The 17,614-nt window shown below is 37.8% G+C and overlaps 1 protein-coding gene and 1 non-coding gene across 2 annotated transcripts; one reads left to right on the top strand and one right to left on the bottom strand.

Moving 5' to 3' along the window:
* Nucleotides 1-6,690: 6,690 nt before the first annotated feature.
* Nucleotides 6,691-11,027, bottom strand: LOC146924028 (uncharacterized). The gene is made up of 6 exons (XM_085711811.1): nucleotides 10,721-11,027; nucleotides 10,070-10,642; nucleotides 8,502-8,749; nucleotides 7,660-7,994; nucleotides 7,402-7,542; nucleotides 6,691-6,823 (listed from the first exon to the last, which is right to left on the bottom strand). The coding sequence occupies exons 1-6, from the start codon at nucleotides 11,025-11,027 to the stop codon at nucleotides 6,691-6,693; spliced, it is 1,737 nt and encodes a 578-aa protein (XP_085567937.1).
* A 5,973-nt stretch (nucleotides 11,028-17,000) lies between these two features.
* Nucleotides 17,001-17,107, top strand: LOC146924027 (small nucleolar RNA R71). Its single transcript, XR_015012980.1, has one exon. It is a non-coding gene; the product is annotated as a small nucleolar RNA R71 (small nucleolar RNA).
* Nucleotides 17,108-17,614: the final 507 nt, after the last annotated feature.

Below are 17,614 nucleotides of genomic sequence, written 5' to 3'. Positions count from 1 at the left end.
ATCTACGCATCGAGGCCTAAACATAACATAATCATGACACAATTCTAAACCGGACGATCAGGGGAAACTAGGATCATCATCGGCATAACTTTCTCTATTGCTCTATGCATACTTACGTTGTGTCTAACAACATATCTTATCTTGCTATCATACTAGTTTCAACGATCTACGTCTATGCTCTGCTATTCTTGACGATCTACGTCAAGGCTTTACTAATTCTTGATGATCAACGTCAAGGCTCTATGACATAACATAAATATGACTAATAATATGCATAGTCAGGTTCATTGATTAAGTTAGCGTGTAACATACAAGTACTATCTGAGTTCATTTTATGGAGAGACCTGGGGTGGAATAAACCCGAGCACAATCCCTATCTAACCGATGGAACCTATCTAAGGTATAACCAACGACACTCCCTCAGTGGTGTGCGGGTTCCTTACGGCTAGTGGAAACCCCTTATGTCCAACCTAGTGTGGATCACAAGAGACACGACACCTACATCTTGTTTAAGCTTTCTATGTGAATAGATATCTAATCGCTTCACAGCTTTAATAAAGTTTGAGTCTAATAAATGCATGAGTATTAAATCTATACATACTATCTCTTTACCTCGGATTCCTATACGATCCATCTAAAGGTAAACTATATGTTTGCTTAACTTGCTACGTGAAGAGATATCTAATCAATTCACGTCTTGCCATACTCGTATGGCACTCTAGTTCCTATACGAAGAGAATACTCTATATCACTTCGCATCTAATCAAGCATACTACTCATGCTTAACATTCTTTTCCTTTACTAACTATTCTAGTTCTTGACAAACTATGTCAAGGCTCTACTTTTAATCCCTTTCTTAGTTCATTTCTACCCGAGTATTCGGCTAAAACTCTCTCGTGCCATTCTTGTTGTACATGTTAAGATTACCATGATTCTTGATTCGAGGATCATTTGATGTTATGTGCATTGCCTAGATGTTGTTTTGTGGTTACAAAGTTATGAAACAATGAAAGAAAGGTTATGGAATGCACCACCGACCCTAGGATGGACCAACAAGCCAAAAGCATGTTGGCCAAAACCAGAGAGCTGCGCTAATAGCTCACCTGGGGCGTGGCTCATCCTGAAGAATTTTGCTATTAGCGTAGATTTCGCTAATAGCGCAGTTTTTCGGGTCTGTGGTACCAAATCTGCAATTTTTGACCCAAAACTCATTCTAATGGTTCCTACAATGCACCAAAACATCCAGCAACATATATACCTTATAAAAAAACTTTCATAGCAATATTAACATGTACAACACAAGATCAAGGCTAGGGTATAAAATTCTCATTTTTCCTAATCTTAATATTATTCATGTTTTGCTTGCAATTAAACACATAATCCCAATGGTGGGTTCTATCTAAGAACTCACCTAACATATTCCTCGTGATTCCTCAAGTTCCAAGCTTTCCCAAGTTCAAACCCTAAGCCAAGATTGCTTGCTCAATCCTTTCTCTTTGTTGTTTCTTGTCCTTGAAGCTTCTATGATTCTTGTTTGGTTACCAATTGCATGATTTGGAAAGCCTTGGATGGATTGGAGAGGGAGAGATGGGCGACATCTCAGAGAGAAGGAGGAGATAATTCTTTCTCTCAAGACCTAGAGAGAGAAAGAAAAAGAAATTATGAGGTTTCCACCCCCAAAATCACTTATATACTCCCTTGTGCGAGTTTACTTAAATGCCCTTCGTCTTGGTCGCGCTTAACCTGACACTGATACGTAAGTCCTTACTTGACTGATATTACATAATAATATCTTCCGTCGTTCCTAATTTTCGTAACATTAATCCTTTGGCACGATCGACTGGTAATATTCTGATACTGACAAGCGGGATATTACATGGCTGAAGCGTAGAGATCCGACTGAGTCGGACAATGGACATCGATATTCAACACCGACCACCCTCCTCGTGTCTCTGCGGTTGAGTTGACGGTTGAGTTGATCCAACTCATCTTTCAGCCCGGATAGGGTGACATCGTCGTGAATCCTAAACAGATGGGGTGGTGTTCCACCGTTGTAGTAGACTACCGCTAGCTTGGTGTTCGGATCAAAGCCAGGGAATTCCATGATTTTCTGGTGTAGTTTACTTGTAATGAAAACAGGTACCCCTATTTATAGAGGCATTTGGGCGTTGTGGACCACAAAAATTGTCGGTACAATTCAGGCCACACAGAAGAATCCAATGCTGAAGCAATCTGGATTATACAATCCGAACCAACCCTCACCATACACAACGTCCCAAGTTTCACTTTGGGACACCCCATTATCGTCTTTTTCCGGAATACGTAATACGGAGTGCATGCGTAATCCGGATTATATCTTCCGGACTGAACCAGAAGTTTTGGCCGGTGGTCTGCACCACAAAGAAAATGTTTGAAAAACGTTTTGGGCGGTGGTCAAGTGTAAAAACACGTTTTTTGATCGGCATTGATGGCCTCCCACACGTTTTTTAACCCCCCTCCCCTATAAATATGGTTCATTTTCTCAAAAAATTTCACACCTTCTTCATTTTTCTCTTCTCCTCTTCTACAACGATGTGTTTCCATCGTTGGCCTTTCATAGAAAGAGGCCTCTTTGGAAATCCATCAGGGGTCATATGATCGGTCAATAGGGTAGGGGTTAGTCTGAATATGAGGTGGGTTTGTCTGGGTGTCATGTTGACCATCATGGTCTCTTGTTCCCTAGAGGCCCCTGTGCCCCCTCTGTCTCCCCACCAACAAATTTTTTTCTTCCCTGCCATCTTCTTTCCTCCCACCCTCTTTCCTCTTCATCAGTGGCTGGAGTTAGAGCTGGAGCCACTGGTATAGCTTATGTAATAGGATTGGATTAGAAATAGATTTAGGATATTATGTAATAAGCTTAAAAAGCTTGAAAGCTTGAAAATTATTGTAATGTATTGTTCATATATTAATAAAATGAATTGTTTTTATGTTTGTGTCTTTTTATTTAAGTTTTATTGTTTATTTGCATTTTCTTTTACGAATTGTAGACCTTACAATTGCAAAAGTTCTGGTAAAACACTATTCCGGGTAATATAATCCGGATATCTCTGCAAATTTCTAACAATGAAATCCGGAAAATAAAATCCGGACAAGGGGTAAAATTGGAAAAAAATAGGGCGCGCGAGGAAATGCATAGGGTGGGAAAAGTAACACTCAAATAATAATTCAATACACAACTTAACGATGAGTCGAACACATTTTTAATCAAAGAGAATAGTAAATGATAATTCTTTCGTCCAAAAAAATAACTGATCTGGTTGACCAGACATTAAAAATTGTCGATATGGATCACACACATTAAAAATTGTCGCATTCACAAATTCAACATATCTCCAGTTTTTGGATCAAAATCGGACGGTCTAGATTTCAATGCAACTTGTGACCTGTTTTAAAATTAAAAGGCGAGCTTGAAATTTAGATCGTTGGATCTTGAATCAACAACATGATGTGTTTAATGCGTCAAGATAAATTAGAAATTGCATTGAAATCGAGATCGTTTGGTCTTATCTAACGACCAAGAATGTAGCAATTTTTTGATTGGAGGGAGCCCTGGTTCGTACCTACATGTTAGTAAAGTACATGTATACATTAAGGGTGTGTTTGGATGGAGGTTTTAGGAGGGGAAGGGAGGGGAGGGTTTATTTTTCTTTTTTAAATTACGGACGTTATAAAATGATTTTTTGAAAATTGAATTAACAACATGATAAATGATCATATAAAACTTCAAAAACACTTAATTTATTTTAAAAAAAACATTTTGCATTGTTCATAATTTAAAAAGTAAAAGTGAGCACTCCCCTCCCTTCCCCTCCTAAAATAAAATAAAAACTAATAAAAATAAAATAAAATAAATAAAAAAGACTAATATTAAAATAAAATAAAAGCGGGCCCGGAAACCAAAAAATGAGTTTAATATCCATTCAAAGAAGATTCAGGGTTAAAAGGCGCGTGAATGTAGGATCTTAGGTCAAAAATTGGGGCATGACACTATTTATATTCTTCTTTTGTTCGAAAGCATACTCATCTCCTATGATTTCGGTCGCATTTTACATCATCATCCTTGTTTAATATCCATTCAATTGTACTAGTGATAAGCACAATAATATCTACACAACTAGGGATGACAATGGGTACCCAATGGATAGTGTACGATAGATATCTGGCAAGTGTACCAAAAACTATCGAAGTAGTAAAAATATCGATCCACAAGGACTGTGTTAATTTCAAGTGTAGCAAGCGCGTTATACGTTAGGATGTGTAAAGTTTGTATTAGGTTGCCCTAGGCAGTAAGGTTTGGTTTTAATCAGATTTGATTAAAATAAAGAGTTTGAAAGAAAATTATATTGAGATGAATGGTTAAGCCGGTGAATCCACTATTGCTTTATATGAAAAAGTCTTCCTCTCTTTACTCTCAATTACTACTCAGTTTTTACGATAAATTAACTAAGTGACTTTGATCAATCTCTCGCATCAAAGCCCTTTCCTAAGTTATAACCCTATTATTCTCTTAACGTGATTGAATAACCGTGGAAGCAATATTGGAACGTTAATTCATGCATCATAACCCTCAATTTCCTATCTCTAGGCTCCTAGTGTTGAGTCAAAAAAAATTACTATTTCAGTATTAAAAGCTAGGGCTAGTAGTCATTCAATTCCTAAGATCAATTCATGTGATTGTAAGAAGCTAGGGCTAGTAGTCATACAAAGCAATAATCATGAAAAGCAATAAACACAAGTAATTCTGAATAAAAACTGAATAGCATTGATTATAGAGAGAGTTCAACTACAAAATCATATATTACAAAAGTTTCATCATGGCTTAAACAAACTAAGGGTTTAGCTACTCATAGCTAAACAATCATAAGAAATAACAAGAGAAAACATACATAAATCTAACCAACAGGGTGTTGGTATGAGATTCAGGGCTCGTTCCTTGGTCTCGTGTCGTCCTTGATGCTCAAAATCGCAATAATAATCGGTACCAAAACCCTTGCTAGCAGCTGGATATTTATAGAAAGAAAATTAGGGTTTCAGAAAAGCCCATCATCGTGTCACGTTACGGGCTGGTCGTGGCACGATGCTTCATTAATCCTACGTGGAAGCAGACAAAATCAACCATCGTGGCACGTTGCATGTTGCTTCGTGCCACAAAAATTCCAGTGCTGAATCCTTTGTCCCACGCTTCCTTCAACGTGCCACGAACGTGATAAACGTGGCACGATGGTTGAGTTTTAGGCAATTTTCCTTGGTTTCTTGAAGTTTTCTCTTGAGCTCTTGTTCCTGTTTTAGCTTGATTTCCCCATGAATTCATTGCAGTTGACTCTCTAAATGCTATAATAAAGACCTAAATATGACTTAAAAACTAATGTTGATGCACTGTCATCACAACCCCAAACTTAAACCATTCCTTGTCCTCAAGGAATCAAATTTGCAAATGGAAAAATCGCAGTGAGATAACAACTTACCAACCAATGATATGCTTAAAAAGTTCACTCCTTTCCGGTGTAATGATGTACCGGATGCCTAGCTCATACCACCAAATCCACAACTCCACGCAATTGTTTGAATAGGGTCACACAATCATCATGCAGGTCTGCTGTATTACCATATGCTTGAAAAATTTCTAAACTGTCAATCAAAGTCAGAGTCAAGTACACACTTTTAAGGTCTTTCAGGGTTATAACGGGGCTTAGGTGAAAGGTGGATATAATTTGGGAAGTAGTGTTATAAAACAATGAAGTTAAGCTCATACTACTTGGATATCTTTGGTAACAAAACAGAAAACCAATCCTTCCTTTCAAATTGAACACAAAAGAGTACTAGAGAACTTATTCTTTTGAGACATATAAACATTGTTGGTCTCATACACAAGATTTTTTTCTTTTCATTCATTTCATTTTTTTTTCTGCACATTTCCAAGTTCTTTTCAAGAGATAAAATGTAGAATTTAGCAATTTTTCTTCTCTTGGTTCTCTAGTACCCCCACCCCAAACTTAGTAAGTTGCTAATTCCAGAAGCAACCCTAAACTTGAACATTTCACAACCTAAAGAGCTTACTTCAAACAAATAATTGGGACATTGATTCCTAAGGTCTTCTAGGTTTGTAATGTGGCTTGTCACCGAACAAAAAGGATCTATACCTAATGGCTCAAATTGGCTTTACAAAGGATAAATAATTCATAAATCAAGGTAGGCTCAAAAAGGCTCAAGGTACCAAGCACTTTGCCTTAGTGTGTAGAAAACAAGACCAATCAACAAATAGAGAAATATCGCAAGTTCTAGAAACAGCAGTTGCATGGAACACTCATATATGTAAAATTGGAAAAATAAAAATTTGGCTATGGACCTTACAAGTTGAGATATCTGGGAGTTGTGGCTACCTACTTCCTTTGCCGAACACTTCCCTTTGAATTAGGCATCATCCTCCTTGAACTCTTTGGCATATCATTGGTATAGCATTGTTATGAAACTGATAAATTTCCACAAACAAACAGATTCATCAATAATAAACAAAGGAAAGCATCACAAACAGTGGGGATTAAAGTTAAACAAAGTGCACACCAACAAAATGTTCAAACGGAATAAAAAGTACATCAAAATAAAAAGAACAAAATACAGAAGGCTGAAAAGTAAAATCGGACTCAAAGTCCATCACTGCTCATCATCATCAATGGCCTCCGTATCAGCTCCTTGCAAGCCTGCATAAAACTCATTGGCACTCTGCACACTAGCTTCCTTCCCACGAGCGAAGTTGGATTGAAGACGACCCTCTTTGTCACCAGCACTTTATGGTCAGATTTCCAATAAGTAGGTTCTCGTGGCAGTTTGGTTGATGGGGGGTCCTGGAATGTTTATTGAATGCAGAGGTCATTTGTGGAGTTAGTGTTGACAGTTTTTTTTAGATTTTTATGGACTTTGATGCTTTTAAGGGTAATGAAGATGAAGATTTATAAGGGTAATTGAGTTGAGTGGTAGGGGAGGAATTGAGAGGAGATTTTTGGCAAGGTCTTGATAAGGGGGTTGGAGAGAATGGTGAAAAATTCGTGAGATGGTTATATAAGGGAGAGCAGTTGTGATTGATTTTTAGCTCAAGGTAGAATCGTGTCGCGATCATAGTTTCTCCAGCAAACGTGCCACGATCACTTTAAAAATTTTGCTTTCAGCTTTCATAAAAATCTTTTTGCTGTTTTTGTTTTGTAAAATGCAGTAAATAAATATAAACAATACCTGATTGGACCTAAATCCAATGGGTTGCCTCCCATCCAGCGCTTCTTTACTGTCACTAGCTTGACTTGTGATGACCCCTAAGGATCATTCAACACCACTCCCGCTCTATTCTTAGGGAGTTCGCCTCCAAGGTACGGTTTCAGCCTTTGTGCATTAACCTTGAAAGTCTCTTGTGCCCCAGGCTTGCTTAATTGCACAGCTCCATAAGGAGACATGTCTACAATCACGAAGGGTCCGGACCACTTAGATTTTAACTTCCTGGGAAATAACTTCAACCTGGAATTAAACAGCAAAACAAGTTGTCCAATATAAAATTCTCTCCTCACTATCCCCTTATCATGATATCTCTTGGTTCTTTCTTTGTAAATTACGGCGTTCTCGTACACACGCAACCTCATCTCCTCTAGTTCATTCAGTTTTAACAATCTTTTCTTTCCAGCTAAAGTCTGATCAAAATTTAGGGCTTTGATGGCCCAATAGGCTTTGTGTTCCAATTCAACTGGGAGATGGCAAGCTTTTCCATAAACTAGCTGATAAGGGGACATCCCAAGGTGCGTCTTAAACGCTGTTCTATATGCCCAAAGAGCGTCATCTAACTCTCTAGCCCAATCCTTCCTAGAAGACGCTACAGTTTTCTCCAAAATTTGTTTCAACTGACGGTTTGAAACTTCTGCCTGACCACTAGTTTGAGGGTGATAGGGAGTTGCAACTTTATGTTTAATGTTAAACTTTTTAAGCACAGTTTCAAGAAGATGGTTGCAAAAATGCTTCCCCCCATCACTGATCAAGACTCTAGGAGTTCCAAACCTAGTGAAAATGTTTTTCTTTAATAAATTTACCATTGTTTTGGCATCATTAGCAACACATGGTATCGCTTCAACCCACTTGGTAACATAGTCAACACATACGAGTATATGGAGATAAGAGTAAGAGGAGGGAAATGGTCCCATGAAATCTATGCCCCAACAATCGAAAGGTTCGACTTCAATGATTCCGGTTAGGGGCATTTCATTCCTCTTAGAAATACTACCTGTTCTTTGGCATTCATCACAGCGCTTTACAAACTCTTGGCAATCCTTAAAGAGAGTGGGCCACCAGAAGCCACTTTGCAAGATTTTTGCAGTGGTCCTGTCTCCACTATGGTGGCCCCCATACGCTGAGCTATGGCAGTGCCACATGATACTATTAGCTTCCGTACCTGTAACACAACGTCTGATCAAACCATCAACACTTACCTTAAACAAATAAGGATCATCCCACAAATAGTGGTTTGAATCCTTGAAAAACTTTTTCCTCTGGTTCTGATCCATATCATCCGGAATTATGTTACCAGCCTTAAAATTTGCCATGTCGGCAAACCAAGGCCTTTCTTCAATAGCCATCAGCTTTTCATTCGGGAATTCGGCTGTGATGGCCCTCTCCTTTTTTGTTACTTCTTCATTGTCCAACCTTGAGAGGTGATCAGCTACCACATTCTCGACTCCTTTCTTGTCACGAATCTCCAGGTCAAATTCTTGCAACTAAAGGATCCACCTCAACAGCCGAGGCTTCGAATCCCCTTTTGTTAAGAGATATTTTAAAGCTGCATGATCTGTAAAAACAATGACTTTGGAGCCTATTAGATAAGAACAAAATTTTTCCAATGCAAAGATTACTGCAAGCAATTCCTTTTCAGTAGTGGAATAGTTCACTTGATTTTCGTTTAAAACCTTGCTTGCATAGTAAATTGCATGGAAAAATTTGTTCTTTCGTTGGCCTAAGACTGCACCAACAGCATAATCACTTGCATCACACATAAGTTCAAACGGTAATTCCCAATCGGGTGCAATGATTATTGGTGCAGTCACCAACTTATTTTTAATCAAAGAAAAAGCATTTAAACATTCAGAATCAAAATCAAAATCATTTTCTTTGACCAAGAGGTTACAAAGGGGTTTGGAAATTTTTGAAAAATATTTTATAAATCGCCGATAGAAACCGGCATGCCCCAAGAAACGCCTAACTCCTTTAACATTGAGAGGAGGAGGAAGTTTCTCTATAACCTCTATCTGGGCTTGATCCACCTCTATGCCTTTAGCACTTATTTTATGCCCCAAAACTATACCTTCGGTAACCATAAAATGACATTTTTCCCAATTCAAAACAAGGTTAGTTTCGGTGCATCGTTTAAGTACATCATTTAAGTGAAACAAGCATTGATCAAAAGACTTACCAAACATTGAAAAATCGTCCATAAATACCTCGGTGTTCTTCTCTATCATGTCAGAGAAGATGGAGAGCATACACCGTTGAAAGGTCGCCGGCGCATTACACAACCCAAAGGGCATTCTCCTATAAGCAAATACACCAAAAGGACAAGTGAAGGCTGTCTTTTCTTGATCTTCCGGAGCCACAGCAATCTGATTATACCCCGAGTACCCATCCAAGAAACAGTAAAAGGCTTGGCCAGCCAGCCTTTCTAACATTTGATCCATGAATGGTAAAGGAAAATGGTCTTTCCTTGTTGCAACATTCAATCTCCGATAGTCTATGCACATTCTCCAACCGGTGACAGTGCGTGTAGGTATCAACTCATTTTTTTCATTAGTCACCACCGTCATTCCTCCCTTTTTAGGTACCACATGAACAGGACTCACCCAAGAGCTATCAGAAATAGGGTAAATCATACTTGCATCGAGCAACTTTAGTACTTCCTTCTTGACTACTTCCTTCATTGTCGGATTTAGTCTTCTTTGAGGTTGAACAACAGGTTTGTATTCAGCCTCCATGTGTATTTTATGCATGCAATACGCTGGACTAATACCCTTAAGATCGGAGATACTCCACCCTAGTGCTCCTTGATTACTTCTTAACACTCTCATTAGCTTCTCTTCCTCTAGAGGTGTCAATGTATTACTGATGATTGCTGGTTTGGAAGAGTCCTCGCTAAGGAAGACATATTTCAAATGAGAAGGGAGTTCTTTTAATTCAGGATTTTTCTCTTTTTCATTGTTCAAAGTCTCTGAATCCCCATATTTTTTGCCAAGGATGTCTTCAAGTGGTGATTGCTGAATTTGTTCTTTGCTTGCCTCAAGTTGCTTAACACATTCTTTCACTTCAACCGCTTCAACATCTTCATCATTTTCTATAGAATTAATCAGTGTCTTTTCCATAGGTCGGGTTGGTTGAGGTTTTCGAGAAGCATCTTCAACTATTTCATCAATCACATCGATTCGGTAACACTTAGGATTTTCAGCTTGATGTTTCATGGCTTCAAAAATATTAAACACCACTTGCTCGTTGTGGAATCTCAACACGAGCTGGTCCATCTCAACATCAATCAGAGCACGTCCTGTTGCTAGGAAGGGTCTTCCCAAAATGAGTGGCATGTCTTCATCTTCAGCCATATCTAAAATTACAAAATCAGCTGGAAATACTAGCTCATTGATCTTAACTAGCACATCTTCAAGCACACCAAAAGGGTAAGATATCGACCTATCAGCTAGAGTGAGGGTCATTCTTGTTGGTTTAGGCTCACCACATCCCAGCTTTTTCATCATAGAAAGGGGCATCAAGTTGATACTTGCCCCTAAATCATACAAGGCTCGCACAATGTCTACCGGTCCAATAGAACAAGGGATAGTGAAAGCACCAGGATCTTTTAACTTTGGTGGAAGTTTCTTTTGAAGAATTGCACTACAATTTTCTGAAAGCGTAATGTTCTCGTCATCCTTTGGCTTTCTTCTTTTTGTCAACAAGTCTTTCATGAATTTAGCATACATAGGCTTTTGATCAAGAGCTTCACCGAAAGGAATGTTCACCTGAAGTTGTGAGAAAAGTTGCATGAACTTCTTGAATTGACCTTCCTCCTTCTTCTTCTTCTTGGCCAAGTGAGGGTAGAGAAGCTTTACATATGATGGAACAATTTGTGGCTGATCTCCCTCTTTCAATAATTGGCTCTTAGACTTCCTTAATATTGAGTCTTCATCTATTAATCTCTCATTTTTTTCTCCCTCTGTTTTTTTCTTCCTTTCATTTTCAACTACTCTTTGATCATTCTCATTTTCGACTTCACCATGTTCAATTTCTTTTCCCATTTCACCTTCCTCCTCTACTACTCTCTTGGGAGCCTTGGGAACTAAAGGTTCAAGAACCTTTTTGCTTCTCAATTCAATAGCTTTGCAAGACTCATTTTTAGGGTTCTCGTGCGTGTTACCTGAAAATCCCCCTTTATTTTGTTCAGCCAATTGCTTAGCTAATTGCCCCAGCTGGGTTTCAAGCATCTTTCTAGAAGCTTCATTGTTCTTTCTTTCAGCCTCCTGACTCTTCTTCATTTCTTCAAAGTTTCCTTGGGTCATCTTCATAAAGTTAATCATAGTTTCCTCAAGAGCTGAAGACTTTCTTTGTGGTTGTTGTGAAGGATAATATTGATTCTGCCTTTGATAACATCCCATGTAGCTGGCATCCTCACTAGTTCCTTCAGGTACACATTCGCCATTAGCATGTCCTTCACCACATAAATCACACCTGATTGCAGCCACTTGTTGTGACTTGTGTGCCAATGTGAAGTTCTGAAACTCCTTAGTTAGAGTCTCTATTTGTTTGTTCATGGTTGCTTGGTTGGCTAAGATTGCAGTTTGATCACTCACCCCAAACACTCCTCTTTCTTTCTTTTTCGCTTCAGCACGATACTCATTGCTAGCCATGTTTTCAATTAAAGCTTGAACTTCATGATCAGTTTTACTCTCGAGACTACCTCCTGCTGAAGCATCTAGGAACATCCTAGTGTTAGGTGTCACCTGATAGGGCCAAACCGCAAGTGCACGGCCTATCGAAGTAATAGTAGTAAGAAAGAGTATCGTTCCGCTAGGGAGTTGTGAATTCAATTAACTTTTTAGAGAATGATTAGAAGAGGAGAAAGATTTTAAAATTGGGGGTTAATTGCTGAAGATAAATAACAATAATAATAAAAGAGCCTTGGGATTATTGGTTCATCATAACAACGAATCTTTTCACAAGCAAGCCTTAAACTTATAGTTATGCGTTAATCCTAATTTCTAAGGACAAGTTTCTCTTTAGCATATCACAGCTTCTCTCGAAGTCAGTGAGTGTATCCCTCCAACAACCACACCTATTCTCATGGGTGATTGCCTTTGGGACCCTTGAAGATCGAAACTTTATGTGTCCCAAGGTTTGCTAGACTATTCTCATGTTTCGCAACCCTTGTCTAAATTCACTTGTTCGGATATCAAAGCTCCGCGTTCGCTTTATGAATTGATATCTGTGATGATGAATTAACCATTATCAAACCCTCCGCGTTCGCTTCCACAGTTTGATAATAATTAATTCATGTTAAAACGGTGAATTCAGATAAGAAATTAAGGTAACATATAATTAGGGTTTAAGGCTTGGCTTGATCCGGATTACGTCATTAGACTTATCCAACAATCCCAAGACAAAGAAGTCTACTCACTAACGTTCATTGTAGACATGGGGGAAGAAGAGAGAAAGCAATAAAATAAAAGAACAATAATATAAAAGTGAACTTTTATTCCAAGAACAAAAGATGAATGTTTATGATGGAGTGCTACTCTATTTATAGCTTTACAATTGACTTAAAATCTAAGCAACTATAAGGGCTAATCAGTAAAACTACAACAGAGTAACTTGGGCCCGAAGAAAAAGCAGCAAAAGGCCTTCTGTGAGGTGGCACGGCCGTGCCACATATTGGCACGGGCCGTGCCAAGCTTCTGACTTGGGGGCTTTATATTTTTGTTCCGAATCTTTCGTATTTTTGCTCCAAATCAGCTCCAGACTCCTTTCTTTTGCTCCAAGACACATTCCATCATATATTCGTTCCTAAAATATAAAATATGCAATTGTAGTAAAAAGATTCAAAAAGGAAATATTATTGTAATAAAATAAATTCAAATCTAAATAAAACTAAACTAAATAATGCATAAAAATAGACTAAACATAGACTCATCAAACTCCCCCACACTTGAATCTTTGCTTGTCCTCAAGCAAAAGGCAATAGACATAGCAGCAACAAGAAAGATTAAACCATGGCAACACAATTAAAAACACAAGTCTCTCCTAAGGTTTTGTTTCAAGTGGACTAATTACTACTTCAAGTATTCTTTGTGAACCTATTCAACCCAACAACAAGTCTTAAGTGAGTGTGTGTGTGCAGTCCAACCTTTTTCTTGCTCCTGTATAAGACAGATATTATGAGGAACATGTTCTATCCTTAATGCTAAAGTAACCGAGAAAAGTCCTTTCTTCATTTCATATAAGAGTGATGGGAATTTAAGTTAAAATTGAATTAAATTAACAATTAAGCACAAAGGGGCTGCAGATGCTTAGGGGCTATCTATCCTCATAGGAAGTCTTTTTGGATGTAATTGTCCTTTCCCCCTAGATTCAAAATCACCCTAAGCAGTGCTGCAAAATTTTCTTTTATTTCATCTCCGCGTAGGAAGTCTTTTTGGATGTAATTGTCCTTTCCCCCTAGCATTGATGAATTTGTTTCACTTTAAGTTCAAATTAGGGAGTCACCACCACAATTAGGAAGTTAGGGATTGTCCTTTCCCCCACATGTTGGTGCCATTCTCCCGCCCCATTTAACTTTTAACAATTAAGAATATAACATTGAAGCACAATTGATTAATTTCCCACACAAACTTATACTACTTTTACTCTAAAGACTTTAAAGGGTCTAAGTTAACACTAAGGATAGAACGTGCTCCTTAAAATACCTATTCATACACTTGCTCAAAGATTGCAACCGGGTGCTTTTCTCATTGGAGAGTTTTTCACAATAAAACAAGATATGGGTATAGCAAGAACACTAAAAACACAAGAAATTGCTTTGATGCACAAGAAACACCCTTTTTAAGAAAAGACAACAAAATTTTTTATGCCATACGATTTCCATTAAAAACAAGCTACTTAATCATGCCTTTCGCTATAAAAACAAAACAAAAGAATAAAGTTCAAGGGAGTTTGGAACACTACGACTCTAGACACTTTATTAGGCTCCCCCCACACTTAGGAGAAGCATTGTCCTCAATGATTCAAAAAGAAAAATAAAAGAAGAAGAAGAAGAAGTAGTAGTAGAAGAAGAAGAAGAAGTAGAAGAGTAGAGGAAGAGGAAAGCTCACAATTTTATTGAAGTCCATAGTGAGACTTTGGAGGTGAAGGTGTTGCATCATGTTTTGGAGCATTTGATTGTTTTCTTCATTTATTCGATTGCTCCTTTGGACATTGTAACTTTCAACACCTTATTTTTGTTGCTCGGTGCTTATTCTTTGAACTTTGGTTTGCATTCATGCCCGCCGTTCATCATTATATCCACCGATTTCTTGTTCATGGTGCAAGTTTGCACCTACCTCCTCTTTATTACCATCATCATCACCATCATTATGTACCTGTGGGTTAGTACCAACATAAAGCAAATTTTCCACCACCTCCAGAATAGTTAAGTCCGGATTAGGTAGAATAATCAAACAATAAGCTCTAATAGTTCTCCATTCATATTGGTAATTGTGAGTAGGGTCATGAGTTCTAAGGAAGGACAAAGTAGTGAGAGTATATAAGTCTAGATAATAGTTCCCCTCTATCCTCTTGATCCCTTGATTCACACTCACCCCAAACTTCCTAGCAATAAAAGTGATGATTCCACCTACCATTATATCACCCTTATCATCCGGTTTCTTTTTAACAATTAAAACAAGATAATCAAGCAAATAATGGCAAATGTTAATAGGATGGTTATAAAGCATAGCCCACAACAACAGCTCATCAATCCTCATCATTCCTACCTCTTTCCTACTTTATATGGTGCAAGCCATAACCCTTTGAAGGTACCTAAGCACAGGGTTGTGTTATTCAACAGCCTAATCATATGTTCATCCATTCCTAGTCTATCCATAACATTAATCATCAGGGTACCTGCAAGCATAGATAGTTCTAGAGATTAGAGAATTGTACCTATTTCTTTGCTTGGAATCCTTGATTTGGATCCCATGATTATGAGTTGTTGATTGCTTCTTGGTTGCACCACTTCTGAAGTCTTCAGTCTACTTACCTTTCTTCTTTGATTCCAATTGACCTTAGTTGACTTGGTGTGGATTTTGGGTGAAGGTTAGGGTTTTGTGATGGGGTTGGGGTTTAAATAAGGTTTTTGAGTTTATTGATGAAGATTGGTGGAGAGATTATGATTTGGTGAAGTTTGAAGAGAGTTATGGAGGAAGAATGAAAGAGGTTGTTTTGAATAACATAAAAAAAATAAATAAAAAATAATAATTTTTTTTTTTTTTTTCAAAATTTTTTTTTTTTTTTTTGGCTGAAAGGTTGGCACGGCCGTGCCAACATTAGCACGGGCCGTGCCAAGCTTCTGTAAAAAGAAGGAAGAATTTTTTTTTTTTTTTTTTTTTTTTTGGATTTTTTTTTTTCTGGTCATTGGCTTCAACTTTCTTTCCCCTTTTTGCATCATATTTGGACAAATACCTACAAAACAAATTAAAATAACACAAAACAAAAATAAAAGCAATAAAATTCATGGGTTGCCTCCCACGAAGCGCTCGTTTAGAGTCATTAGCTTGACGGTTAGAAAGTGGTTCATCTATCCTATACCCAATCTTTCAGAAAGGGATAATGGCATCAAACTAACATTCTCTCCCAAATCACACATGGTTTTCTCAAAGGTTTTAGATCCTATGACACAAGGTAGGGAAAAACTTCCTAGATTCTTAAGCTTAGGTGGCAATTTGTTTGGAAGTATTTTAATAAGATTCATAAACTGCTCATCTAACTTGGACTCATCAAACCCCTGTGTTAATGGAATTTCAGGCTCATGAGATGGTGAAACAAATGACTTTTCATTCTCTCCTATGACTTTCTCACTTTGAGGCTCATCACATCCTATCTCTCCTTCATTGTTATTAGCTTTCACAATGGGATCCTCTAATTGTTTACCATCCCTAAGGGTAATGACACTTATATGGTTATTGGGGTTGGTTTCGGTTTGGTCTAGGAGGACTTCGGAGGATTGAGAGGGAGTAGCCACTTGAGATGTTTGAGTCTCTAGCATCTCACGGTGAGTAACTATGGAGTCTACTTTCGATGTAAGTTTGGCAAGAGAGTCCTTCAAAAATTCAGTTTGATTTTCAAGCTCTTGGAGCTGCTCGGATTGATTAATACAATAATTTTCTAAAAAAAATTCCAAGCTGGATTTTTGAGGGACTCTTTTGTTGTTTGCATAACTAGGTGTTGTTGTTTGTTGTCCAAAAAGATTTTGAGGGGTTTGAGAGAAAATTTGGTTGTTTCTAAACCCTTGATTATATTGAGCATAATTTACTTGCTCAGGACTTCTAACAACACTACCTAGTTCGCAATCAATGCCAAAATGGCCAAATACACCACAAATTTCACAAGAAGGAGATGCAGAAGAAGAAGAAGAGATGACACTAACATTTATTTTTTCAAATTTTTGGGTTAATGCATCAATCTTAACGGCAAGGTGATCATAGTTAGAGACTTCATACATACCTGCCTCCTTTTTGGAGGGTGAAGAATTAGTGATGGCTCTCTCGTCGGTCCACTTGTAATGATTTTGAGCCATGTCTTCAATCAAGGCGTATGCTTCTGTGTAATTCTTGTTCATTAAAGCTCCACCTGCAGCTGCATCAACATAAATTTTTGTGGTATACAAAAGACCATTATAAAAAATGTGAATAATAAGCCAATTCTTTAAACCATGATGGGGACAAAGTCTAAGCATTTCTTTGAAACGCTCCCACGCATCGTAAAGAGATTCTCCATCTTTTTGAGTGAATTGTGTGATTTGAATCCTTAATTGGACGGTTTTAGAATAGGGAAAGAATCGGGCAAGAAAAACTTGCTTCATTTGTTGCCATGAAAAGATAGAACCAATTTCCAATGAATGAAACCAAGCACTAGCTCTACCCCCTAATGAGAAAGGAAAGAGGTGCAGCCTTACGGCCTCTTGGTTTGCATTCAAGGTTCCACTGAGTCTTAAAAAGGTTGAAATATGAAAATTCGGATCCTCAGTGGGTGATCCGAAAAATTGATTTTGCTGCACTAGGTGAACAAGTGCAGGTTCTATTTCAAAATTGTCCTCAACCGTTGGGTACACAATAGCATCGTATGACTCATTTGAAGATGGGATTGCATACTCTTTGAGAGAGCGTTCCTTAGCCATATCGTTATTATCTTCCCAAGAAGTTAAAGGAAAAAGAAGAAATAGAAAAAGATTTTTTTTTTTTTGATAGAAATATAAAATAAAATAGAATGAAATAAAGCAAAAGAGATTTTTTTTTTATTTTAGAAAGAAATATATAAAATA

Source organism: Medicago sativa, chromosome 5, assembly GCF_051527215.1.
Source record: "Medicago sativa cultivar Bolivia chromosome 5, Bolivia_mono, whole genome shotgun sequence".
In the NCBI taxonomy this organism is placed as follows: domain Eukaryota; kingdom Viridiplantae; phylum Streptophyta; class Magnoliopsida; order Fabales; family Fabaceae; genus Medicago; species Medicago sativa.
This window is presented reverse-complemented; position numbering and strand designations above follow the sequence as displayed.